This window comes from Myxine glutinosa, chromosome 13 (assembly GCF_964187855.1).
Source record: "Myxine glutinosa chromosome 13, kmMyxGlut1.1, whole genome shotgun sequence".
NCBI lineage: Eukaryota > Metazoa > Chordata > Myxini > Myxiniformes > Myxinidae > Myxine > Myxine glutinosa.
Window position 1 is genome coordinate 79,291,088 of NC_136273.1, and position 27,706 is coordinate 79,318,793.

The 27,706-nt window shown below is 42.8% G+C and overlaps 1 protein-coding gene across 2 annotated transcripts in view; it reads right to left on the reverse strand.

Annotated features, from left to right (window-relative positions):
• FAM135A (family with sequence similarity 135 member A) overlaps positions 1-27,706 on the reverse strand; it is a 141,166-nt gene that overhangs the window by 25,829 nt on the left and 87,631 nt on the right. Inside the window, exons 11-16 of one of the 2 annotated variants that reach the window (XM_078767679.1) lie at positions 26,873-27,028; positions 26,501-26,574; positions 26,042-26,196; positions 24,147-25,824; positions 14,440-14,603; positions 13,946-14,037 (exon numbers count right to left, since the gene is read on the reverse strand). In XM_078767679.1, coding sequence (XP_078623805.1) covers positions 13,946-14,037; positions 14,440-14,603; positions 24,147-25,824; positions 26,042-26,196; positions 26,501-26,574; positions 26,873-27,028 — 2,319 coding nt within the window. Of the gene's footprint in view, positions 1-13,941; positions 14,038-14,439; positions 14,604-24,146; positions 25,825-26,041; positions 26,197-26,500; positions 26,575-26,872; positions 27,029-27,706 lie in introns of both variants that reach the window. The other variant, XM_078767680.1, reaches the window with a different exon arrangement.

Here is a 27,706-nt window from a genome sequence, read left to right on the forward strand (position 1 = left end):
CCTGAGGGAAGATGAAGAGTTGTTGAAGAGTTGCAGCCACCATTCAAGGGTGTAGAGACAAAAGTGCTTGATCTGCTTGGTACAAATGTCCAGTTGCCTTCCCGATCTTCAAGGCGTTAATTACCTTGTTTAGCTCAGCTGGTGAACTCTAGCTCTGTTGGTTTAGCTCAGCTCAGTCGGTCACAAAATTATGACTGTATTTGTCGCTCTTCAACAACATGTTCGGCTGGCTTGTTAGAGTCCTACTAATCTCTAGGTCTGAGATGGTAGCCTACTTCATCTACAGTAACGTGTCGTGTATCTTGGCTTCATGGGGGCCGTAACAGTTTTCTGATAGTTGTTCATGCTTTTTAGTCCCCGACTTGTTTAACCAGAGGGGGGCTATAGGTTTGCTCTCTGTCTGTCTGTCTGTCTGTCTGTCTGTCGCACCTGTGGTTTTTCAGACTTTTTTTTCCATACCCTTTAACATACTCAACTAAAACATGGTACATGGCTTTATTATGACAAGTTACAGAACAAGTTCGAGTTTCAGGGTGTTTCGTCAATTTTTCAGTTGTGCCCTTTTTGGACTTTGAAAATATCACATAATCAGGAGACATGTATTGCAAAGCAATTCTCGCTCTTATGTTTCTCGGTCATGTCCACGTTTTATATGAGGGACTGCCATGACTTTCTCCATTCTTACTCCGATACTGCAGACATCAGCACTTCGCCAGCCAGGATGATTTCCTCGGCAAATGGATATTCCCTAAACATGATCTTGTATTCTTCTTGCTAATTTAATTGTATAGCTCAGGAGTTAGACATGGAATACAGAATTCTACGCAGCCACGCATAATATGTGCTTCTTCGACATTGCATTCACTATGTTAATAAACAGGTCGAAGTTATCATGAATTTGTTAAACTCTCCCAACTTCTGAATCCCTTCCATTTGCCCTCTTTACCTTGACCCTGGTGGAAGGATACTTTCTGGGTGTAATTGCAGAGTTCATCTGGATTGCTATGGGAGATGTTTTGAACGTGATGGATAAGGTCCATCACAGCTCTATTGTATAGGCCAGCGATGTTATTGTTGACAAAAGCAAGGTCAGGAGTGTAGCCTTTCCTCCAGTGACTGCTGTTGAAAAAACCTGGAAGTTTTGGGTCATGGATGAGTTCTTGGAGGTGTACATCTGCCCACTCTTTCACTTTTCTCCCCATCTTCTGAGGTGGTGTTGTAGCCCCACCAATATAATGACTGTTGAAATCTCTGATGATCACTCTACTCTCGCCATGGTTGAGATTGGATGCATTCAGTGAAGGAGGTCTTCTTGAGGAGGTTTAAATACTGAAGACATGAATACGACTCCAAGATCTATAAGCTCTGAGAGTCACAATCTCGATGTTGTCAGTCAGGCAGGAGGTATTGATGATGATGATGTCAGGCTAAGTAAATATGGCGTGTCCACACTACTCATGCTGTCATTGAAAGCCAAGCTTCATCCCAGTGATGTGAGTATGTAAGTTGCCAGTGCCCTAAGTGTTTCTTGCTAGCACATCATGTGGCAGCCATACTCTGTGGATGTTGGCAAGGACATCTTGTTTTCCCCTAGATAACCCATCAATATTGACAGACATGCTCAGTGCCGACCCTGGCAAGGGCCCCATAAGTTCTCAGTGGTGATGCTGATATCTGGATTGGTCTCTGGCTATGTCATTGTTCATGATGGTGGTGAAAATATTGCTTATAATAGTGGTGACTGATGTTTAACAGGATTCACAGATTAAACATCTGACAGGGAACGCTTCTGCTATAGGCCTCATTCTGCCCTTAAAAATGAGCTAATCTACAATGGTTCGCAGATATACTGTAACCTATATACCCCAATGAGGTTATGCAATTATGAAATGCTCCATCTTGTTTTTGTTTTGAATGGAGGGGAGGAAGAGCGAGGTGTTATGAGAGTGAGACAATATCTTACTAGTACCCTACTGCAAAGCCGCAATGAGCCGGCGAAGCCAAAGCCTCTTGCCACTATTTAACCCATCACGATGGCATGAGTAGGTTAGGTAGTTGGTAGTAGGTAGGTGTAGTAGGTACCGTACCGAGTTCAAAATGATACCATTTGCATTCTGGATGAGATTAAAATTTATAAAATTTCCTTCTCGATTAATTCGGTGAATTCCGTCTCAACTTCGGATATTTCCGGCCGTGAAAAACTATCCCCTACGGCCGCGAGATTTCTAAAAAATTATTCTTCGTCAATTTTAGAATATTTGACGTCGTTTTCAGCCTCCGAAACGCGGTAATAAGCTTTTTTGAAATATTTTTCAAATACTCGAATCTCATTGGTTCCGGTGTTTGGTGACGATTTTCGTTGAAGATAACCAGGGCCCGTGCGGGCCCGGGGAACGAGGTTGGTCTTAAAGTATTTTAATTACAAATTAGAGGTGCATAAGATGGTGAATCAAACAAAGACGGGTGAAACAAACTCCTATTGAACTTTTTCGCAATTTTTTATGCATACTTCCGCATCCGCAAGATGGCGGCCTCCATGGAGCGATTTGGTTTTTGAAATATTTTTTCAAATGCTCGAATATCATTGGTTCCGGTGTTTGGTGACGATTTTCGTTGAAGATAACCACGACCCGTGCGGACCCGTGGAACGAGGTTGGTCTTAAAGTATTTTAATTACAAATTAGAGGTGCATAAGATTGTGAATCAAACAAAGACGGGTGAAACAAACTCCTATTGAACTTTTTCTTATATTTTTATGCATACTTCCGCATCCACAAGATGGCGGCCTCCATTGAGTGATTTGGTGTGTCAAAGCTTGGAATTCTCAAAGGATCCAGCAAAATCTGGTTTTTCAACATAATACGTACGCGTTCATTCACAACACCGGCTTCGCCGGCTACTAATAGGTTGACTGCCACAAGGGTAATCATCTACAAGTTTAAACCTGTACTGTCATAGCATTCACCAAGAAAGGCCAACAACCATCAAGATTCTAACACTCTAGCTCCTCCATAAGTCTCGACTCTGAATACAAAAAATGTATAAAGCAATCCAATTGGATTCATGGGTATATCACTGAGCTTCAAGCCTCCTTTCAGCACTACAAGGATTCTTTGATCTCCATGCACAGAGGTTTGAAGCACTGATTGCCAAAGCATGGGAAGCTTCGAGTTGTTCTTAGCACATGCATATTGGAATGGGATCAAATTCTGAATTCAGCCCACTAGTTGCATCATTATTGAGGCATGGCCGTGCCGCAGACACAATGTGACTGTGCATACGTGCAGGAATTGGGAATTTAAAATTGGACTAGAGTCCTTGCATTAACTCGCTTCCTCTTGGTGAAAGACACATACTATCACCCCGCATGTGAAACACCAGGATGACAGTTCATATCTGAGCCGAGAGTCAAACCTTTGGGTAGACAGCTCAGATGCAAAAAATAATAATCTGAAAATCCTCAAATGGCAGCTAAAGCTGCGTTAAAACGAGTCCAGAGATCATTATACACACAGGACAGAGATCTTTCCCAGGCACATAGAGAAGCAGTAGAGACATCCAGGACCGGCTAAACCCTTCATTTCCAGGTGCAGTTTGCACTCTCTCAAAGGGTTAAACTGAAATGAGCTGTAACCACTAATCAAGGGCCATATACAAAGGTAAAAGTAGGTGGTGGCTCCATGAGAGATGCACTTGATGGTACTATTGACTGCAAACAATTACATCATTTCACTAGTGATGTACAAATGTTGCCAAACAAACACATTTGTTTCATAACACTCTGTAGTCGTTAAAAAAAGAATTGCTTTGTTATTACTTCTGTTGCGTTTACAGATATTGAAGCAATGCCTTGGACCGGTTCTACTCAAGTTCACCCCAACGTTGCCTCAATATCACACTCTCGATTTCCCTCAAGGCTGCTCGGTGTCTGCAGTGCTGTGCCAAACCGGCCAATGGAATGACCAATGAGGGCGAAGCTCCGATATCGCTGCCATCGAAACCTCATCCCCCAAAGTCAAAAATCCATACAGCCAAACTGCAAATAAGACGTCCAATTTACACCTTTCATCAAACAATTTTGAACACGTTTTGATCGTGGTGGGAAAAAAACTAACTGCAAAAGCCAGGATGGTAAGAAAATAAAAGTTTAAAAATAATTGGTGTCAGCGTACGAAGAGTTTCTTTGCTCTCAGATATCCATATCACCAAATACATTAGGACTGTGCAAAGGCTTTTAGTTTCATGATATACTAGCAGGGGTACCCGGCGTTGCCCGGTCTATATATATTTTTATGGGGGCCTAATACATTTCTCTACACCCACTAAGCAATGGTGTCAATACACACTCCCGTACACCCATGATAGGGTGATTAAAGAACAAAATCCCCCAAAATCCGACTTCAATTTTTTCGAAAATAATTTTTTTTTCTTTTCAAAACTGTTGCTGGCCTAAAACATTCCCCGGCACTCACTGATGAACCTCTGAAAGTTTGACGAAGATCCCTTCAGCCATCTCTAAGAAAAATGGGACATGCATGCACGCGCGCGCGCGCGCACGCACGCACACACACACACACACACACACACACACACACACACACACACACACACACACACACACACACACACACACACACACACACACACACACACACACACACACCTTTCTTATAGTATAGAATATAGATCAATCTGACCGTTGCAGAGCTGACGCTAAAAGCTGCAAAACAGCACAATGAAAACTGCCAAGGTGAACACCGAATGGTATGCATCACAATGAACAGCCTCACATGGGAACCAAGCGTCTATTTTTCATGCCTCTCGCTAAAAAAAAACCTTCTCATACTTCCACAACCCACACTGGACATGTTCTCAAGCAATTCTTCCACCCTGGAATCTGTCTCGGCCTGAATTAGCGATGCACATAAACAGTTCAGAATGTGGTGGCTGCATTGATATCAGCAATTCAACAATTAGATCAGCAATTTGTAGCACAGTAAGGGGATTCGGAGACATTGCGCTCGTGCACGTGTGCGCGCACACACACACACACACACACACACACACACACACACACACACACACACACACACACACACACACACACACACACACACACACACACACACACACACACACACGTGAGTGACGAAACTCCTCACAGAAATTACGACCATTTATTGAACGGTGATGACGATTACTTCCTCCAATGAAGGTGGACAGCGGTTATGTATTCACCCCTTTGTTCGTCTGCGAGCAGGATGTCTCAAAGTTATGGACGCATTTGGATGAAACATGGTTGGGTATGTGACAAGGACAAATAGATTCCATTTAGGTGAAAATCCGGATCCGAACTATCAGTGGGATAGAAAACGTAGAGAGTTCAGCCTGGCGGAGGTATGCGCTCTACCGAGTGCCATTCTAGTTCCCAAAATGTTATATTAACATTTAAATGATGTTTTTAATAATACAAATTCTATTCTACCTCTTACTTAACTATATTTTAATTGCAAATCTCTACATAGTTGTATACCTAAAGTAAGAACTCCAGTAACTTTTAGGAAATTGTCTGCTTTTCTGACTGCCATCATCTGGGACCATCATCTGGGCTTTGTTCTTCATCGACGTTTCAACCCTTTGAACCCTCTCCAAATTCAATAAACCTACTAGGTATTACCCTAACATTAAATTTATTCAGGAATCCACACATTACACAAATAGCTAAGTCTGCTCCAAAGAAACGGAGTTCTGTTCAGATGTCGAATATTCTTCTCTCAGCAGTTGCTTCAACTATATAAAGGATTGATTTGTCCTTGTATGGAGTACTACTCTCACATCTGGGAAGGTTCTAGCTCCATATACTTACAGGACAGAATTGAATCAAAAGTAATCCGACTTATCAACTCTCCAAATCTGACCTCAAACCTCGATCTGCTCGAATTACGCCACAAAGTTGGCTCTCTTTCTCTTTTCTACAGATATTACTTCGGTTTCTGCTCCCAAGAACTTGCTGCTTGTATAACTCCGCCATTAGAGAGAACACAGAACACTCGACAAGCCACAACATCGCATGATTACTGTGTGGCCATTGGCAACTCGAGGGTGGGCCGTTATGATGTTTGTTTCTTCCCCTCTACAGCCAAACTCTGGAACTCTTTACCTTCTCATGTCTTTCTAAACACTTAACGACCTTCCCCTTTTCAAAAAGCATATTTTTCACTTCCTCAACAACTCTTAGACTATTCTCTCTTTCTTCACTTTTCTATCAATGCAGCTCTTTTATTTAAGGACTGGCCTCAATGAGGACTATATAGTCCATGACTGGAGCCTTCAACATAAAAAAAAATGGTGGGTCCAGAGCTTCGGGTGTGGGTCTAGTAGATTTACAGCTTCAGCTGTGTCCATCCAGCCAGTCAACACTGCAATACAAACCTCACTTTTCAAACTTCCTTCCCAGAGCTTATGGCTGTACCAAGAGATTTAATTACTTTCCTCGCTATTCGGTTTCATGTATTATCATATATGCACACACCACACATACCACACCAGTCGATCCATCACCAAACAAAATTAACTCCGAAATATGTGGACAAACAATTTTGTCTGGTGAAGTTATTCGAAAATAAATGCTTCAATCGCCAAACCTTATAAAGCAGAGTGAGAGATTTATTAAGGATCGCTAGGCTCATGGTAGAGACAATCCCTTCAAGGCCCATTTATCATATATCACACGTGCCTTGAAGCCGCCATCTCTTATCATCCCTAATTCTGACCCATGATCTTTGTTACCCTCATTAACCTTTACTAACTCAACCCTTTTACTTGCTAGTTTCAATGTTTTATCCCTTTTCTCCCTGTCCTCTTTTGCTATTAATTTATTGTCTTGATGATTGTTCCACTGTCAGCTCTATCTTGCTCCTTCATGAGCCTCACTCCTGTAAAATAAAAAGTGAGAACAAATAAAGTAAATAATAGTTTAAAAAAAAGAACATTTAGAATTACTCGATCCGATTACAATGGATTTTTCAGTCCATGTCCTTGTATGCAGGGAGCACGTAGTGGGGAGTAGAGGGGAAGGGGTAGGGGTTGGGAGCAATCTCTCAGACTTGTGGTGTCGCTCTGGAAGGCTCATCAAATGAACTTGACTCAACATCTCCAACGACGACCATCCTTGGCCAAACAGCAAGGAAAAGCCTCAGCTTCAGTGGAGGAGGTCCTCCCAAACCTACAAGCAACCTCCGCTGAGGAAAAACCGCCATGGCTGTCAGGGCACTGCCAGTGGTATTTGGACCATACAGAGCACACCTGTGAATATCACTGCAACTCCTTATCAGAGTGAGGACACAACATAAGGCAGTTTCTTGTGATGATGCCTGGTGTTGGATTGTATCCGTAATCTACGTGACTGGTGATGGTGCCCTCATTATTGACAGAGTAATGAACGAGAACTACAACACAAGAGGAACTAGAACGGCACTCAGTAGAGGGCATACATCCGTCCACCTGGTTGGTTGGCCATATCACTCAATGGTGAAGAATCACTGAAAAAATTAAATAATTCTCAAATCCGAATCCATATTCACATCTTCACCAAAACTGAACCACTTCTTCCTTGTCAGACACTCAACCGGTCCACCAAGTTTCGTCCAAACCCGTCCACAACTTTTTGTGATATCCTGCTATGCATCATTTTTGGCCCTATCTCCCAATGGTGAAAAATCACTTTAAAAAATTCCAGTAACCGGATCCGAATCCGGATCTTCACCAAAATCTATTCATTTCGTCCTTGTCACATACGCTACCTCTCTGCCAAATTTCGTCCAAATCCGTCCACAACTTTTTGAGATATTTTGTTGACAAACAAACAAACAAATGAAAAATCACTCGTAGAGCGACACTTGGCAAAAGAGAACAAAGCAGAATGGCCCTCAGTAGAGCATCCTTTTGACCTCAAAAATAGTTGGTGGTTGAATTCAGTTAACTGATATCTAAATCATCTTCAAATTTCAAGTCAATCAGATGAAAATTGAGGATTTTAGAAATTTGAAAAAAGTGGTTGACCTTTGGCCTACGCTGATCTACAAAAATAGTTGGTGGTTGAATTCAGTAAGCTGATGTGTAAATCCTATTCAAATTTCAAGTCAATCGGATGAAAATTGAGGATTTTAGAAATGCGAAAAAGTGGTTGACCTTTGGCCTATGTTGACCTTTTGGCCCAAGCTGATCTCAAAAATAGTTGGTGGTTGAATTCAGTTATCCGATATGGAAATCCTATTCAAATTTCAAGTCAATCGGATGAAAATTGAGGATTTTAGAAATTTGAAAAAAGTGGTTGACCCTTTGGCCTATGTTGACCTTTTTACCTTTTGACCCCAAAACATATAGGGTTTTGTCGGACCACGAACTCTACGATTTGGTAAAGTTTCGTGAAGATCGGTTTAAAATTGTGTCCTGGAGGCAAGTATAAGGGAGCGGACAGACAAACACACAAACACACATGAAAAATTACTCATAGAGCGACACTCGCTTGGCAAAACATAACGAAGTAGAATGGCACTCAGTAGAGCAACCTTTTGACCTCAAAAACAATTAGTGCTTGAATTCAGTGACCTGATATGCAAGTTGTCTTCAAAGTTTAAGTTAATCGGTTTAAAATTGACAATTTTATAAATCTGGCCTATGTTGGCCTTATGACCTAAGTTGACCTCAAAAATAGTTGGTGGTTGGTTTCAGTATGCTGATATGTAAATCCCATTCAAATTTCAAGTCAATCGGATGAAAATTGAGAATTTTAGAAATTTGAAATTGTTGTTGACCTATGGCCTATGTTGACCCTTTGGCCTATGCTGATCTCAAAAATAGTTGGTGGTTGAATTCAGTTAACTGAAATGAAAATCCTATTCAAAATTTGAAGTCGATCGGATTAAAATTGAGGATTTTAGAAATTTGAGAAAAGTGGTTGACCTTTGGCCTATGTTGACCTTTTGACCTCAAAAATATATAGGAATTTGTCGGACAACAAACTCTACCATTTGGTGAAGTTTCGTGTACATCGGTTAAAAACTGTAACCTGAAGGCAAGTATAAGTGAGCGGACAGACAAACACACAAACCGGAGTGATCAACATACTTGCTTGCAAAAAAAAAAAAAAATTTGCCAAGTAACAAACGGACAGACAAACAGACAGGGGTGAAAACAGATATCCTGCTGTGCATCGTGTTTGTCCCTTTCTCCCAATGGTGAAGAATCACTTAAAAAATTCTAGTAACCGGATCCGAATCCGGATCTTCACCAAATCTATTCATTTCGTCCTTGTCACATACGCTATCTCTCTGCCAACTTTCGTCCAAATCCGTCCACAACTTTTTGAGATATTTTGTTCACAAACAAACAAACGGACAGACAAACAGACAGGGGTGAAAACATAGCCTCCATCCACCTGTGGTGGCGGAGGTAATTAGCACTTATCGGTCTCCCTTTCTGCTGCCCTTGGTGGCATCCTTCGGGCGGCCTACTAGGATAGTAATGACTCTTGTGTCATGTTACCTGAGAGATATGCTAACTGAAGACTCTTCCTTTGCTAGAGCCCCCCTCTCTGTGGTGAGTCACACCTCTCAGTAACTCATATAATTCACTGAGAGGAAAACTCTCGCCAACCCGCCACAGACTTCCACGCCGTGCCAATCTAGCTTATTTGAAGAGACCTGACAGGAAGGCATAAGTTATGAACATGGATTGCATTGACCAGTAGTGATCATTCAATCGACGAATAACTTATACCCACCTGTCAAACCTGCCCCTCCTCCCCTGTTGTGGACTGGGTCCACTGGGCGAGAGTGTTGTGGCCTTCGCGACGAAGACCGTGGTATCTTCAACATCCATCAACTAATTCCAGCAGACGAGACGCCCAGTTTAATGTCCATCCGAGGGACAGAACACACAATGATGAATCACCCTGCCTGCGAAACACCAGGATGGCAGTTTGGAGTTGGGTCAGAATTAGAAATGGAACTATCCTGCCGGCCTTACCTCGGTTGGTGATTGTGCGTGACAATATGACCTCCTGGCATATTCTTTGCTAAATTGCAACTTGCGTTGTAATGTCTTTGGTGTTCATGACGAGCATAAAATATCAACATGCATGAATAAGTAACACTTACAAAGGGAATACAAAGAGGAAAAGTGAAAACGAAATACAGTTTGGATTTTCCTGTTCAAGTAATAAACATATCGATCACATTTTTGGGAGGAATCACACAAAATATACCAGGAAGATGAAGAGAAAGACCTGACCAACATTGTGGTGGAGGATAAAAAACATTAATGTTTTGAAATCTATTAATATAACCTTTAAAGCCTGGTGTTGGTTAAGTGGTTCGGGTGCTGGCTTGGGATCCTGGGTTTGAATCCCGGTCGATCGCTGAATTAACGCCAAGGGGGTTGACTCAGCCTGTCATCCTTCCGAGGTCGGCAAATTGAGTACCAGTTCACTGGTAATTCCCTGTGTGTTGCAAGAAGCGACTAACAGGGTTGGTGGCAGGAAGGGCATCCGGCCATAAAACATTGCTTCAAAAAGGGGACCACGGTGCCCGAAAAAGGCCAACCCCTGTTCTGCGGGGAAAAATGGCCTCTGAAGGTGGTTCATAACCTTGCCATTAGTCACAGCACCACTTAGCACTCAAAGCATGCCAGAGGATCCACCATGAGACATCCGGAAATCGAGCACATAAATAAGTCATCTAGTCTTTTGTACAAGAACAGGTTTTACCCCAACTCCTTCCGGGTTAGCTAGGAAACATCAACTTTGGCCAATAAATTAAAAACAACAACTCCAAGAAATAGGAAAGGAGCTAGGTGTACGGAAATAAATGGAGGTACTATTAGGCACGCCCTCTCAATCAAAGCCTCACAGCAGCCAGCCACCTATTCTGTTTGCCTCCCTTGACTCCCTCAGAGTGGGCGAAGATTGCATCCACCCGGCGAGACAATGCAGTGCCGACACTAATAGTACACCACCCCCATCTGCGTTGCTCGCCCCACCACCTCTGGCCTCAAAATGGCATGGAGAGTGCACCGGATTTGATCCCGAATCCAATCGACCCACCGGCAGGCAGTGTTCAGGGCATGATGTCCTGGGGTTTTTTTTCATTTAAAAAGCGGCTGGTGCCGCTGGACAGATGTGCACTGCATGCCACGATCCAGAGGTCCACTTTGATTTACATGGGCTCCCGCTGGTTTGGGGAGGTGGAGAATGGGTTGGAGGGAGGGTAGAGGTAAAGATATGGAAATGAAAGGAGTGCAGGAAGAAGGGAGGTATTTAACTCCAAAGACTGCAGGGATGAACCGACCCAATCTGGACAGCAAAAGGACACCCGACTGGTGCGCCTAAATAACCTTGCAAAAGTGCAAACACCGTGGTCTCCTGCTGATAAGATCTTCAGCCACAGACTCAATGAAGTGCCCCTAAGGATGGTAGTAATTCCTGCGTGCACTTTTACTGTCAGTGGTTGTGGCATCTCCCGAAACATCCAGATGGCATTCCTGGCTCGATTCCCAACTGACTCCACACAATTTTTACATTAGCAAGTCAGGTACCTCGTCCTGCTTGCACCAAACATTGCCATATCTTACCACAGATGGCAAAAGTGTCATGTACATCCATCAAACGTCTGTTAGTGTCGTGGAGAGTCACCCATTTGTCATTGTGCCTGTGTCCCTGCAAATTCCATTCAATAAAGGACCGCCTTTGTAGGACACTGTCGATCAACCATTAAGCAGATGCCGATACTGTACTACCTTGCTTTCCTGTGGGTATTGTCATGAACAACAAAGAAAATCCACGAGGAAAGTTATTCAAGATAGCTCGTAACAGTATGCCCACTTATGACCTATCTGGTTCCGGGTTCGATCTGTTGCAGTGCCAGAAGAAGTAGCGCACCATGGAGTATGCAACCCTTACAAGTCGACAACTCTGAGGCGGCTGGCTCATTTACGATCATACACATTTGGAGTATGTGGAATATTTCACAAGACCATTCCTTTTGGCTGTTTACAATACCAGGTGGACCTTTCAAGGGGTCTTCAGATTGCCACGTACACCATTAATTTTGATCACGCTCATCCGTGGTGGGACAAAGCACCAGCAGATTGGGTTGCTGTTCACAGGCAAAGCCCAGTGAGCCTGTGGTAGTGAAAGTTCAACATGCCAGGTTTGTGGGATAGGCATCACGCTGTCCAATTAGCAATCCCAGCTCCCTTCGAATGGCAGTTGGACAACATTCAAAACAACAATAAAGGTCCACGTGGCACTCTGGAGACTGCCATCTGGGTTTGTTCAACGTACAAGCTACGTATCAGGTGACCTACAACGTTATCCCTGGTGTAGTCAAAGCAAGAACAGAATACCAAGTGGCAGCACTCACAAGCTCATCACAGGTGTGGGATGTGATACCAGTCAAATTATTTTGTGCAAGAAATACCATGTCCGAGCAGTGAAGGTCTGGTTGTGGACGCCTGATTAAGCCATGCGGAATAAACTGTAAACGTACCTGAGCTGAAGCTCGTGGTGGCTTTGACATTTGCAAGATTCAAACCACTTTGATCATTGAGGTCTTGAGCTGGAGAGACTATTTTCTTCCCTCAAAATCCCCAAAAAATTAGCTTCCTTTTTTTTTTTTTTTTTTACTCCTGCAGCATATTTTTTTCTGGAATGTCTCCGCACATGAAAAATAATGTTGCTCGAATTCAAACCCCTGAAAGTGAACTCAGAAATTTATGCCATCCTTTCTTATAAAGAGTCTCAGGCCCGTTGCATTCACACCGCTTAACAGGATCAATATAGATAGTGAACTCGTGCCATATGCCGTGTCATACTCAGCATCGACCAACACCTTCAGCGCTCTGGTGTTGTGCTCCATCTGAATGCTTTGCGATCTAATCTCAGATTGGAACAGTGCTTGGGCTTGCGGCGACATCAGTTCACCTCATACTACGATGGGCAATGTCAATAGCGCTGTGTACACCTCCACAACAAAGAGCGGTACTCTATTGAACGTTATACAAATGCCTAAAGCCTGTAAAGTTATTGGGGGTGATGAGGAAGTAATTCGTTTGCAATTGGTGTTTGCAAGGGAAATTGGAAAAATGGTCATACTGAGGCAGGTCATGGTCTCCAACTACCTGGGTTGTGCACATTTGTCAGTTAACCCGTCCGTTCCTCGTTCAACTCCAAAACTTCCAGGATATCGCTCAACACCCCTCATTTGTCTTCCAGATCACTTGATTTTGGAACCATCTCCCCAATTCAGTTCTACCTTTATGTTCTTTCCAGATATACTCACCACTATTTCTTGGGAAGCACAAAATCTGTCCACAATTTATTTTATCTACTCCACAGGTGCACCTTGAGTAGCCTACAATATCTCTTTCCGCAGCCCCTCCAATCCCACAATTTCCATCAGTTTATGGCAAATGTGAAACACTCATTGGGGGCCATCTAGTTTGGCATGTGAAGGAAGGTCGTTGAAGGGGGTTTGTTTGGAGTTAGTGCTTTCGTTTTTGACAATTGCAGACAATGCTCTGGCAGTGTGGTTATAAACCTCCTCCTAAATTTCCAGTTTACCCTCCTTGGAGTTCCCTTATGCATCCATATTGTCCACCCCGTGCATCCTCTCCTGCCCTCCATTCCTCCCCACACCCATTGGTTGTCCAAATGTGCCTCCATCTTGGCCTTCAACTCTGCTGTTGGTGTTTTCCCCCCTTTCTCTACTGTTCCTTTTCTACTGTTGCGGCCTCATCCGTTCAGTGTACTAGTGTTAGCTCTTCCACAAGCCTCCACTACGTAAACCAAAAAAGGTTGGAAACACATTCGGCACAAAAGAAAGCATTAGAGCAAACCCCCAAAAAAGAACTTTTTAACATGAAAGGAGTAAAAGCTAAAACTTGCCTGATTGCTTTCAGACATCAAAAACTCCAGTTTATCGCCAGGTAAACCAAGCTCGAGAAAGCTCCGGACAAGGCGCAGATCTGCATAGTTTCCTGTCGAGGCAACAGCACGGGTAGGCCTATCAATTTTAGGCCATCAATTTTCCCAAACACACACACTTCATCATCTTGTAAATATGCTTTAGAGGCAAAGAACAAGCTATCTACAAAATGTACTTTCAAACTACTGTGTAAAGACTGAATGAACTTGATAAAGTTGATTTTGTTGGAAGAGGTTTGTCCGATACATTTTTCTTCATTGTTATTTTTTACATATCTGCAGTTATTTCCAAAATTAAAAATAAGAAGGAAAGTTTATGCTAACTAATGAAGATGGGATTTAAAAAAAAAGAGAAAACAAGACACTTCAGCATCTTTCACGGCTTGGGGACAATGTAAGGAGCTGATCGAATGGGTATGACGAGCAGGAGATTGTCCTGTCGTCTCGAGGCATACCGTCTAGGCCGTGAACGCACACAATAAGATGCACGGAATCTCCCGGGGTTTCTGGAGGTCCGGGCTGAAAGTATGGTGTGCAGGATGAGAGATTTGGTTGCTCGCTGTACCAGATGGCTGGGAAGCCTAGCTCCTTCTGCAGCTTGTACTTAGACTTAACGAAACTATATGGTAGGGGCGTAGGAGGGGGGGGGGGGGGGGGGGGGGGAGGGGAGAGGGAAAGGATTTGCAATGAAAGAAACGAGCAGATGAACAGCAAAGCCACTGAAAATCATTCCATCTGTTCTCACAAAAATGAAAAAGCAGACAATGTGTAAATTAAAAACTTGAGCAACGCATCATAGATAGTCAGGGGTTTTGCAATGCTTTCTGTTATCAATCTACAAACCTGAATGTAATCAACACATTTGTATGCAATTATGAACTCGCGCATACATGTACAACTGATCGGTGAAACAATCAAAGTGCTATCTGCGACGCAGACATTGCAGCGAAAAATTGCCAAAATAGATAAAGATAACATTCCTTCGCTACCTGTACAACATTAAACATGACAACATGTCACCACAAAGGTCATGCAAACTCAAAGCAAAGCAAACAAGATTAAACAACAACCAAAAACAAAATCTTTTAATACGATTAATAATGAATAAGTTTATACAACGACGTTAAATATTCAATCAAATCATCTAATTATGAACTGGAACAGCACAAGGTAGAGAGCATACCTCTGCCAGGCTGACCAGTTTACTGTTTGTATCCCACTCATAGGTCAGATCTGGATCCGACATGAACCAAAATATAATCGGGTTGTTCTTGTCACTTACCCAACTCATCCATCAAGTTTTGTCCGAAGTAATAAACAACTTTTTGAAAAATCATGCTACATACCTGTAGCGTTTAGCCCCATCACTCAATGGTGAAAAAAAATCACTTAAAATTAAACAAATGTCAAAGCTGGATCATAACCAAAATCGAATCGATTCGGTCTTGTCACACACCCAACCTGTCCAGCAAGTTTCGTCCGAATCCGTCCACAACTTTTTGAGATATCTTGATTTTGTCGTTTTTTGCCCAATATCTCAATGGTAAAGAATCACTTAAAAACAAAAATGATCGGATCCAGATCCAGATCCGGATCTTCACCAAAATGTAATAATTTCGTCCGTGTCACATACCCAACCTCTCCACCAAATTTCTTCCGAATCCGTCTAAAATTTTTTGAAATATTTTGTTCACAGCAGACAGAGAAACAGACAGGGGTGAAAACATAACCTCCATCGACCTTCGGAGGCGGAGGTAAAAATACAATTTAAATGATAAAAATACCAATTTCAAGACGACCTTAACTAATAGGTGATCCAGCGAGCATCATGTTGGAATGGGATGGATTAACAAGCCAGAATTAATGCTTCAAAGGTTCATGATGGAGGAGGAAGCCAGAGTAAGCTGCCATGATAAAGCAGAGATGTAAAATGGCATGAGAAATTTAATACGACACGTAATCGTTTCCTTTACGTCAATGGCAACGAATCGTCATGCCAATCATGATTCTGAAAAGGATTTGGGGTCAAACGTAGCACATTACAAAGCTGTAATCATTATGCCAGCAGTGGAGGAAGAGAGGGGAAGATAAATAAATAAATAAACAACAAACAAATATCAAAATAAATGTTTCAATAAACAAAAAATTAATAAATAAGCTTCCTTTCATCATTTCTATCAAAATCGAAAAAGTCATGGACACACCACAACTAAGGTTGTGAAACACCTAAAAGCATTTGGCTTCTGTTGTATGTGCAGAATACATAAAACCTGAATGACAGTCCCATACAGATTACAAAAAGGGATTGGAGTGGGAGGAAAGGGGGGAGGTGGAGTGTTTGGAATATACACAAGGACATGTTGAAAAGTAATGCCTCCGATTTTTTCTCCAAAACAGGTAAAGATATTCCAATGAAACAAAGACGGTCTGCACATGGCAGCACGACGTTGTCAATGCTGTGAAGCGTGAAGCACTGGAGATGAGAGTTGGGATGACTGACTGGAGATGAGATGACAGGAGATTAGATGATTGGAGATGACTGGAGATGAGAGTTGGGTGCACCATTTGGATCCAGAGAGTGAGAGACTGTCAATGGAGTACCTCCACATATCTTGGTAGAATAAAGATGGATGTTAGTATGTCTTTGTTTCATTCAAATACATTTACCTGTTTTGGACAAAAGGAATAGGAGACATTGCATTTCAACACACCCATTTCAACATGGTGTTGGCTTAGCGGTTAGGGTGCCGGCTTGGGATCCTAGGATCCTGGGTTCGAATCCCGGTCGATCGCTGAATTAACACCAGGGGGGTTGAGTCAGCCTGTCATTCTTTCCAGGTCGGCAAATTGAGTACCAGTTCACTGGTAATTCCCTGTGTGTCGCAAGAGGCAACTAACTGGGTTGGCGGCAGGAAGGGCATCCAGCCATAAAACATTGCTTCAAAAAGGAGACCACGGTGCCCGAAAAAGGCCAACCCCTGCTCTGCGGGGAAAAATGGCCTCTAAAGGTGGCTCATTTCAACACACCCTAGCCTTGATAATTAGATGGGTGTTTCATTCCATACTTGTAGTTTTCAGCAAACACAAAAAAAGTCTCCATTTGCATCTCTCACTCAGACAACATGGACCAGCTTTTAACCACTCATCCCAACTATCTCGTCCTCATATGTGGCGATTTCAATTGTCACCATGCAGCTTGGCTGGGTGTTGGTACCTCTCTCAGCAGCCATGGGACTTCAGCAAAGGACTTCTGTGACTCCATGGGACTGACTAACTCTGCAAACTTCCCCCAATCACAAATCCTTCCTTCTGGACTTTGTGATGACTAACTACCCTGGAAAATTGTCTCCTGGTCTTCCTCTGCTCCAATTGATTCATCTGATCATATGCTTGAGACTCAACATCTCTCTGGCAATTCTCAGAGAGCTGCCTCATTGCCAGCAAGTCTGTCAGTCTACTGAAGCAGATTGGCAGGAACTGCAAGCAGCCATCTCTCTTGGGCACCGATCTCCTATATCTACTGCACCTGCTGTTAACTTAGCCTGGGAATTCTTCCACAGAAACCTGCTCTTTATCATGCACAGATTCATCCCATCTCGGCTTTTGTTATCCCACCGTTCTTCCCACCCATGGCACACTGAATTATGTGGTGAGGTAGACGATTTGAAACAAGTTGCCTCGTCTTCCTGGAAGGCAAACCTGACCGAAGGCAATCTCAGATCATTCCACAAATCCTACAACAAGTGTGTACCCACACTCAGGAGAGCAAGAAAAAGAGATCTGGCCAACCTCAGCATTGAACTTTTAAACTCATCTCCCTCTAAAACATGATGGTGCCTTGTTAAGTCTGTCTCGGGAGAATGCTCCCCTCCTATTTCTTACCTTACTTCAAATGGTAACACAGCCGACTCTGCTTGTGAAAAGGCTAAATGCATCAATTCTGTGTTTGCTTCCAAATGTTGTGTCCCGAACCCCCTCACTCTCAGTACCCATCTTTATCTTTCTCTGTTGTACCCAACCACTTCTGGACTATGTGTCTTTTGCACCTGTGAAGGTGTAGAACTTTCTGGCTACCCTCGACCTCAACTCCGATTCTGCAAATGGAGTGCAAGGCATCATCACAAGTCTCTAAAAACCTGATCTGCCGCTCTGAAACCATCTATTTCTGCTCTTTCACCCTAGTATTTGCCCTAGCTGACATTCCATCTGCTTGGCAATTTGCCAACATCACTACATTACAGAAACAAAGTGCAAAAACCAATCCCCTTAACTACAGACCAATTAGTTTACTTTCAATCATCAGCAACGTCATGGAATCCATCATCACTGTTGACATCAAATCCTTATTTTGCTCCAATGGTCTCATCTCAAATCATCAATTTGGATTTCCAGATCCTTTCTATGTTCTAGCTCCTCCATGAGCCTAGACTTTGTATATAAACAAGACCAAAAGTCTCACAGCGGAGTAACCGGGCTTGTAAAATATTATAAACCACAAACACACATGATTAGCTTTTCAAACAGTCGCTAATGCTGTTTATAACATTAAATAAATAAATTTGGAGGAATCCCGACATCCATGAGGTAAGTTTTACTTCCAGAACTGAGGGAAGATCTACTGTAATCTATATACCCCACAAGGGTTGGAGGTGTGCTTTTACTAAGCAGCTAGCTAGCACTTGCCAAGTCAGCCGTTCCTGAACGGTTTTGAATGGAGTGCTTGCTCGAATGCTTAAACCACTTGGCGATCTCTCCACAAGAACCTTGGTAAATGAACACACACCCAATGTTCTTGAGACCCGACCATAGATCGACTGTAAACTATATACCCCAAAGAGGAATGACCCTTCCTGCAGCTCCCGTAGTGAGCGGGTGAACGAGTAAATTAAAATGTCGGTTGGTGGACTCGGCCGTTGTAACCACATCATAGACGTAATGACAAAACGGACACAAAACTGCCGCTACTTTAATATGTAAAACATGATATATTTTAACTTGCAGTAAGTTTGCAGTCACTACGAAGGGATTAGTGTTACGATTACATTTCCTATAATATTAACGTTATGTTATCATTATTTAGAAAATGATATTACTATAAAAAAAACTGAGGCTAATTCCTCACTTCCGCGTTAATGGTTATTAATATTAGTGCCGAACACCGCTCATCACCGATTCATGAACCATACGCCGCTTCAATCCATGAACTTTCCATTCACGACATTGGGATTAAAGTGTTATGGTTATATTTACAATATTATTATTATTATTACGAAAACGATACTACTGAAACGATACACTACTGTATTGACAAACCTGGGCTTAATTTGTCTGAAACGGGCTAAAGATGAGGCATAACGCCTAAGGCCTATACGTACCGTACCGTATTTTTGGACGAGCCGTAACGCCGATGCTTTCGATATTTCATGGTCATTTTAACAATCGGTTTTTTGTGTTTCACAATGAATGAAAAACGTCAAGCTAGAGCATGGCGATTGTGATTATATGACAGGTTCGACGATATGTTTGGCATGAACGGCATATAAATAAAAATGGCGGTGTGCGGAGAGTCAGCTGCAGCACCGTCGTAATGACATCAGACGTAAACACATCACCCTATTATGTGACCAGATTCTCAGCTCTGATTGGTATACGTTTGAGGGGACATACGTAGTACATACATACATACGGACAGACAAACACTGTTCTAAACTGCTTTGCCCTATGGGCTATGCCGTCAAAAGTGTGTCAAGGAACAATTAAAATGATAAATGGAATCTCCCACTCTGAGGCTGAGTCTATGGGCCTATCACTTTCGAATTCCACACAGGTCTGTGCACAGAGCTTACTGCAGGGCATACAGAGTCCATCCTCAACCCCTTTATGGTGAAACTGCCTAAATACAGGTTCACTGCTCACCTTCACTCATTTGTTCCTCCTTTTTCTGCTTGTGGAACCAACTTAAACATTCTCTTCAATCTCACTCTTCCCTCCAGGTCTTCAAGACAACTGATCCAAAACTCACCATCATCTCAGATCCAAAACCCATCCCAAACCATGATCTTTTTCTCCACCCGTTAAACCACTCCTTACTCCTCTCCCCCCAAACCACTCTCCACCCCCCCCTCCCCCCACACCCACTCACCCCAAGCCCTTAAACACATTTGTACACAATTATGAACTCGCATATACACGTAAAACTGATCAGTAAAATGATTGAAGTGCTATCTGAGACGCAGACACAGCAGTGAAAAATTGCCAAAATAGATAAAGATAATATTCCTACACCACTTCAATACTTTTTAAGCTCGGTGTACAACCTCAAACATGACATCATGTTGCCACAAAGGTCATGCAAAGCCAAAGCCAAAGCAAAAAAGATTAAACAACAACCAAACAAAAATCCTTTAATATGATTAATAATGAATACGTTTATTCAGCTGCGTTAAACATTTAATCAAATAATTTAATTATGAACTGGAACTGCACAAGAGAGAATACCTCCGCCAGGCTGAAGAGTTTACTGTTTGTATCCCACTGATAGGTCAGATCTGGATCCGACATGAAGCAAAATCTAATCGGCTTGTTCTTATCACTTACCCAACTCATCCACCAAGTTTCCTCACAAGTCATCCACAACTTTTTGAAATATCGTATCATAAAAATAAATAAATAAATAAAAAACATCTAAATCCGTATTCGGATCTTCACCAAAATCTAATCGATTTGGCCTCATCACCTTCTTCCATATTCTTCTTCAATTCATTCTTACGAAAGCCCGTCTCCTTCCAAATTTCCAGTCTTTCCATCCCTAGAGGTTGTTTCTGTGTCCATCTTGTCCATCAAATACGTCCTTTTCTTTTCCCCATTCCTCCCCACACCCATTGCTTGTCCACGTCTCCCTCTATCTTGTTCAACTCTGCTGTTGGTGTCCCCCTCTCTCTATTGTTCCTCTTGTCTTGTTAAATCCTGATCCATTCAATGTACTAGCTTCTTCCATGAGCCTTGACTGTTTCCATAAATATATAAAATTAAAAGGCATAATTTCTTATGGAAAAAGGTGGCGTGAAAGAAGCGTCCAACAAATAGATAAATGGGAGATAAAGTCTCTATCTTTGCAATGCAGCCTCAAATGTTTGTTCCATGATAAAATTTGGCTTTGAAGCCACTGCGATGTTAATACCTATGTTTAACCCCGATTCTGTGAGCAGGATATCTCAAAGCGTTATGGAGAGATAAGGACGAAATTTGGTGGACAGCATGTGTGTCATGGACAGTGTCATTAAAAAATGTCATGCAACTTGGTGGACAGTGTCATGACAGGTTGAGTGTGTGACAAGGACAAATCGATTCGATTTTGGTGAAGATCTGAATCGGCAAATGATAGTTTTTAACCTCGCCAGAGGAGAGACTATTGCATTTGAGTCCGTTTGTTTGTCTGCCTGTCTGTTTGTTTGTCCGCACAGAATAAATATGATTTTATCTGCATCCGTTGGTCTGATTGACAGGAAATTTTCACCATAGGTGTAAATCCACCTGTGGAATTAAAAAAATTAATTATGACGTCATAGGTCACGTGATACGGGCGCCATCTTGGAAAACCGAAAAACGTTGCACCTCTATAATCTCTGAAAGCTTTGCATAGAAAAAATTGAGACATGGCTCATTGTCATGGCTCAGCCTCCTCACTCTCTGCAGACCTGGACAAAATCACAGACTGGGCAAACAAATGGAACATATCTTTCAATCCTGATAAATCTCACACTCTTACGATGTCTCTCCGAAAAGACCGACTGGAAAACCCTCCCATCCACTTTCTGAATAATCCTCTCCAAGAAGTTCTGTCACTCAAGCTTTTGGGTCTCACTATTTGCCATGATCTTTCCTGGGAAAACCACATTTCAAATCTGGCCTCCAAAGCCAGTCGCCGACTGGGCATCCTCCGTCGTGCGAAGTCCTTCCTTGGCACACCTGAGCTCCTCACCACATACAAGGCTTTCATCCGCAGCTCTATGGAATACTGCTCTCCCCTCTGGTCTGGTGCTCTTGCCTCACACCTAGCCCGTCTTCACGCTGTTGAAACCAAAGCGTTCAGAATCATTGGAATCTCCCGCGATGAAGCTAACTCCAAGGGCCTTTCACTCACTCACCGCAGGCAGGTTGGTGGTCTTTCCGTCTTCTACCGACTCCTCTCTGGCCTTGCCCCCCCCCCCCCCAGCTCTCTCTGGGCTCTGTCCCCCAAATATTCCTACAGGTCGCACAAGATCTGCCTGCAACCCTCTTATGGTTAAACTGCCAAAATCAAGACTTTCTGCTCACCTTCACTCCTTCATTCCTCTTTTCTCCCACCTCTGGAACAAACTCCCTCACTCTCTTCAATCCCACTGCACCCTCCAGGTCTTTAAAACAGCTGTTCACCACCATCTCTTATCCTCCCCCATCCAAAACCTTGATCTTTTCTACCCCCGCTAATTTCGGTCCCCTTGTGTTTTATACCTCTCCCCCCCCGCCCTCCCCCTCCCACGCCTCCTGCCCCCAAGCCCTCTCCCTCCCACACTTCTCCCTGCTCTCAAATGTTGTGGTTGTGTGCTTCCTCTTCTCTCCCCATCTTGTCTTCCGCTCCCTCTTTTTGGGTGTTTTGTTTGTCTGGTTGATTTGTTTGTGAAATAAATGTTAGCTCTTTCACGAGCCTCGATTCAGTATACAAAAAAAAAAAAAAAAATATTGTAAAGAACGCTCCATGGGGAATAACATATGTTAATATTGACGTCATAGGTGCCTACATTATGACGTCATAATTCGACAAGTACAACACTTCATCCGATCAAGATGAAATTTGTTGAGCGTCATCTAGGGATTTTTTTTTTTTTTTTTGTATACAGAGTCGAGGCTCGTGAAAGAGCTAACATTTATCAAACAAACAAATCAAACAAACAAGCAAACAAAGTATGTAAAAAGGGGAGCGGTCGACAAGATGGGGAGAGAAGGGGAGGAAGCACACAAGCACAACATTTGAGAGCAGGGACATCGGGAGATGTGTGGGAGGGAGAGGGCCTGGGGGGAGGCAGGATTGGTATAAAACGCAAGGACACCAAGGACTTCCAGGAAAGAAGTCAAAAGTCACCTCAAAAAAGTGGATTTGGGGTGAAATTAGCTGGGGTAGAAAAGATCAAGGTTTTGGATTGGGGAAGATAAGAGATGGTGGTGAACAGCCGTTTTAAAGACCTGGAGGGAGGAGTGGGATTGAAGAGAGTGAGGGAGTTTGTTCCAGAGGCGGGAGAAAAGAGGAATGAAGGAGTGAAGGTGAGCAGAGAGTCTTGATTTTGGCAGTTTAACCATAAGAGGGTTGCAGGCAGATCTTGTGCGACCTGTAGGAATATTTGGGGGACAGAGCCCAGAGAAATGGATCATCCATGGAAATGGATCCATGAAATGGAAATGGATAAATTGGTGAAGAAAAAAAATGACCATCAGTTACGTCATAAAAAATTACGTCATAAAAAATTACGTTAAAAGCCTTAAAAACCATGAAAAACATGTCCTGGTGAGGGTCTGCAATCTATAAATGCTCTTTCTTGTTTTTAATGTTTTCAGTGATTCTTCACCATTGAGAGATGGGGCCAAAAGCGATATATTGCATGGTATCTCAAGAAGTTATGGACGGATTCGGATGAAACTTGGTGGGTGAGTTGGGTAGGTGACAAGAACAGCCCCATTAGATTTTGGTTAAGGTCCGGATGCACATCTGGCCAAACAATGGGATAGGATATAAAACGTAAACTGTTCAGCATGGCGGAAGTATGCTCTCTACTGAGTGCCGCTCTTGTTCATAGTGTAATTTTCAGAAGCTATCCTTGTCCATTGGTTGTTGCTGCTATTTGGGAACAATATAAGGATTTTGCCATCTGTCTATTGGTAGGAGGAGTCAAGGCGATATATTAACATATATGAACAAACAAACTAACAAATATACGAATTAACTTTTATAGTATAGAATATGTGTAGCCACTCTCAATGTCCATTTTGTAAACTCCTTCGATATATTCTCATCATCAGGAGATTGAAACATCTTTGCAATAAACTGACAATTTCCTTCAAAGGGCCAATCCAGCAATCAAAGCACAAAGTTGACAACAGAGTCACAACCCCCACCACAAACACTCACCTGTGCAGAATCTCAGGGTGGAAGAGAAACGATCTGTGCACATCTGGGATGTGGGAAGTGCTGGACAGTCCACGTGAGGTAGCAGGAAAACTGGATGTCGTGGACAGTGGCAGGTAGGTAGATTTTGATGATACTGAATAGCCAAGGACCTCCGGATCCATTTGCTGCACCATCGGTCTGTGATCTTTGCCTTGTAGGACATTGCTTTCCCTACAAATTGTGTTGTCTGTACTTTCAGGTCCAAGTTCCTTCATCATATCAGCATCTTCAACAGAGATGTGCACAGCACTCACAGCAACACAAAGGCCTTGGTGACATGGGCTATTCTCTCTACCTACACTAAAGTAATCTTTGACAAGTCCCTGAGTAAGCTCATCATGAACTGATGACGGCACATTAAGACCTGGCTTATCATCCTTAGACTTTGAAACACTATTACAACCGAGTGCATTCACCGCCGAGCCAGTTCCAGAGCGAAATTGTTCCAAATGGTATCGAGAATTTTCTGATTGTTCAAGCGATGCTTTATCAGACTCACTGCTGCTTCGCAAGCGGTTTTTCTTCCTAGGTTTGTGCGCACCACAGCGCATTCTTGATTCTCGAGACAAATCCAACTTACTTGGAGAACATTTCTGACCAGGCCGAAGACTCTCCCGTTTGCCAAAACAGGACCCGTCCCCAGTATCAGCTTCCACAATCAAAGAACTTCGCCTGAACAACTTATTTGAAGATGTGTGCTGAATCCTTGGGCTTAAACAACATGGGCTATAAGTATTGAGGCAAGAAGGTTCATCTTCAAAATCAGACGGCAAAGAGTTTATGGAATTTAAAGAAGATAGTAATTGAGAAGTGTATTTGTTCTGAAGATTAGACGTTTGATCCGTTCCGTCAGGTGCAGGCCTTTGTCGTAGCAAAACAGACAACTTGCCTTCCTCCACGCCTTTGCCCTGGAGATCTTGTTGACTTAAATTTGGTTCACTCTCTATTCCAGAGTCTGGAGCAAGTGACACATTCCTGAGATTGTCATTGCAGGAGCTCATTGTTTGAGATGATTGTTGCTGGAGAGCTCTGGAGTTTGAGTGCCAAATGCTCCCATCATTACAAGGCAAGCACCGAGAGGTCTCAGTTGTGTGAAGTGTCAACAGATCTCTTTCTCTTTGATCAAACCGTATGGAATGTGACCCATCAGTGCCATCCAATAACCTAACCGCATCCTCCCCATTTACAGCTTTATTGTGCCCTTCAGATTCAATTATGTTTCCTGTTGGGTCTCTGTCTTTCCTAAAAAATGGTAACCGCGGCTCAATTGTGTGTCTCTCAGCATGCATCAGCTTGGCTTGCGTGAAGTCCTTTGTGTTCTTGCCTGAAGTACATTCAAAATTCCTAAGACCCGGAGAGTTGATTGCTCGTCCGACTGTGTTGCTGTCCTTTTGTGCACATCGAGGTGATGGTAATGACACACACTGTGCATCAAAATCCTGATCCGAATTATTTCCAACAGATTGTACCTTCTTTGGACAGCTAGTTATTTTCTCTGATGGAAAGATCGCTGGTGTTGCCTCGGTGATGGAGGATCCACGCTGTTGAAAGTGCATGTGGGAATCTGTATGGTGGTCTGGTGTCTTGGACTCAGAGTTCAACTCAACGGCTGTTTCCGATCTCTGGCTGCTCTCCAGAGCTTTATAATCCAAAGTTAAGGTTCAAACCAGTTGTTATAAAACACAGGGGTTAATGGAGGAGGAAAAGAAAAAAAACAATTAAATTCTAACTGTTCAGTCTAAGACAATATGCAGCACAGTCAAAAGTGAAATGTAATAATTGTAAATTAACCAAATTAGCATTTAGGTAAAAGTTTAAACTTGCATTACTGTCCAAAGAAGATTTGTAAAAATTACCCAAGGCAGATGTAATTACGTAGCGATCTTCAAATATGATTGGCAGAGATGCGAAGTCCCCATCCACAGCGACACATTCCACAGGGAGAGGCGGCAACAAAGCCAGGTAGTTCGAGTTCCGCACCAAGGTGGCCACCGCCGAATGCTGCTGGACCCTAGGGGGACGGATGCCACAGATAGCTACATTGTCGATCCAGGAAAAGCAATAAACTCCTAAAATTTCACAACGAATGATGTTGGGAAGCGTTTGGTGGTGAAGAAAGGGGAAAAAAAGAGAAAAAAAGAGGAAATCGGCACAATATACTCTTAAAATGTGAAACAGAAAAATAAGGAGGTTTTATTGTTTCATGGGTATAAACATTTGTGCAGAGAATCCAAATTTAAGGATTAAATTTATCCCACTTGCACATTGTGAACAATCACCAATGCACGGCGGTGTGAAAGAAGGTACACCCTCACTGCGTTTCTGGGTTCTCCAGAGCAGAACGCTTCGTGTGTTCTTGAAAGAAGAAAGCCTCCGAAAACCTCCTCACCTATTCCCGGTGGTGGAGGTGGGAGGGGCACGAGTAAAGAAAAACGAGTATGGCAATACATGTGATCCAAGCAAGCTTTAGTGTCCAAAAAAATGATGGGGTTTAAAACGACGTTTGTGACGATTCTGGGTTGCTCAGGAAAAATTGTGTTTTTAACTGGAAATATCTTGTTTGAAGGAACGACACAAACAACAAACAGCAGACAATGAGGACAATAAGCAAATAAACCTTTCTTTGCACATTGTATCAAAGATTTTGGACCTAAAACTGCAGTTTTGAATTATAGTTTGTGTCGTACCCTCATGTCGTGGTGTCGTTGGGTAAGCAAAAGGTTCACATCAGGCTGCAGAGTCATGGAATCCAAGAACTGACCCCACAGTGACATGAGCAAAGAGCAGAGGTGGATCAGGTCCATGTTAATGGCTTCCACCAGGTCATCTGGCTTGGACAACATCTGAAACCCATCAAGGTTGGCTCAATGATTCGTATCCTGAAAAAATGAAAAATCTGGGGGTCGTTGGAAAGATCAATATTCCAAAACTGAAGGCATCAATGAGGATAGCTGCCTAATAGGCAAGGCTCAGGTATGACGTTTCGACCGCTAAGTAGTCCTCATCCGAGATGAAGATGACAGGTGTCACCTATCGGCTTATTGCACTCGGGTGATGAACCCTCTGCTTTGGGAGGATACTTAGCACTGGGAACATGACCCTGGATGAAGTCTGTTGGGTAGTCGAATCATTGCACCTGAGCCTTGCCAATGTAGCAGCTATACAAGTTGATGGTGTGCCTTCAGCTTGAAATGTGTCCCCAATATATTAAATTTGCTGTAGATTATAACCAACAACAAGCCCAAAGATTATATTTTGAGAAATCATTGCTTAAGAGCCCAAACAAGGACGAGCTGTGTGATTATTGCAAACGTCTTCTTCTTCCTCATTTCCCTTTAAATGGAGTGAGATCTAATGGTACCAAGCTGCTGCTGCTCTATCTTTTGTACAATACCCCTCCACTGCCCTCTATGCCAAGCCAACTCTCCACTCACCTACACCCCAATATTACTTACAACCCTCCTCACACAATCTTCCTATTTCAGTCCAGGCCTACCTATTTTCCTTCTACCATGCTCCCT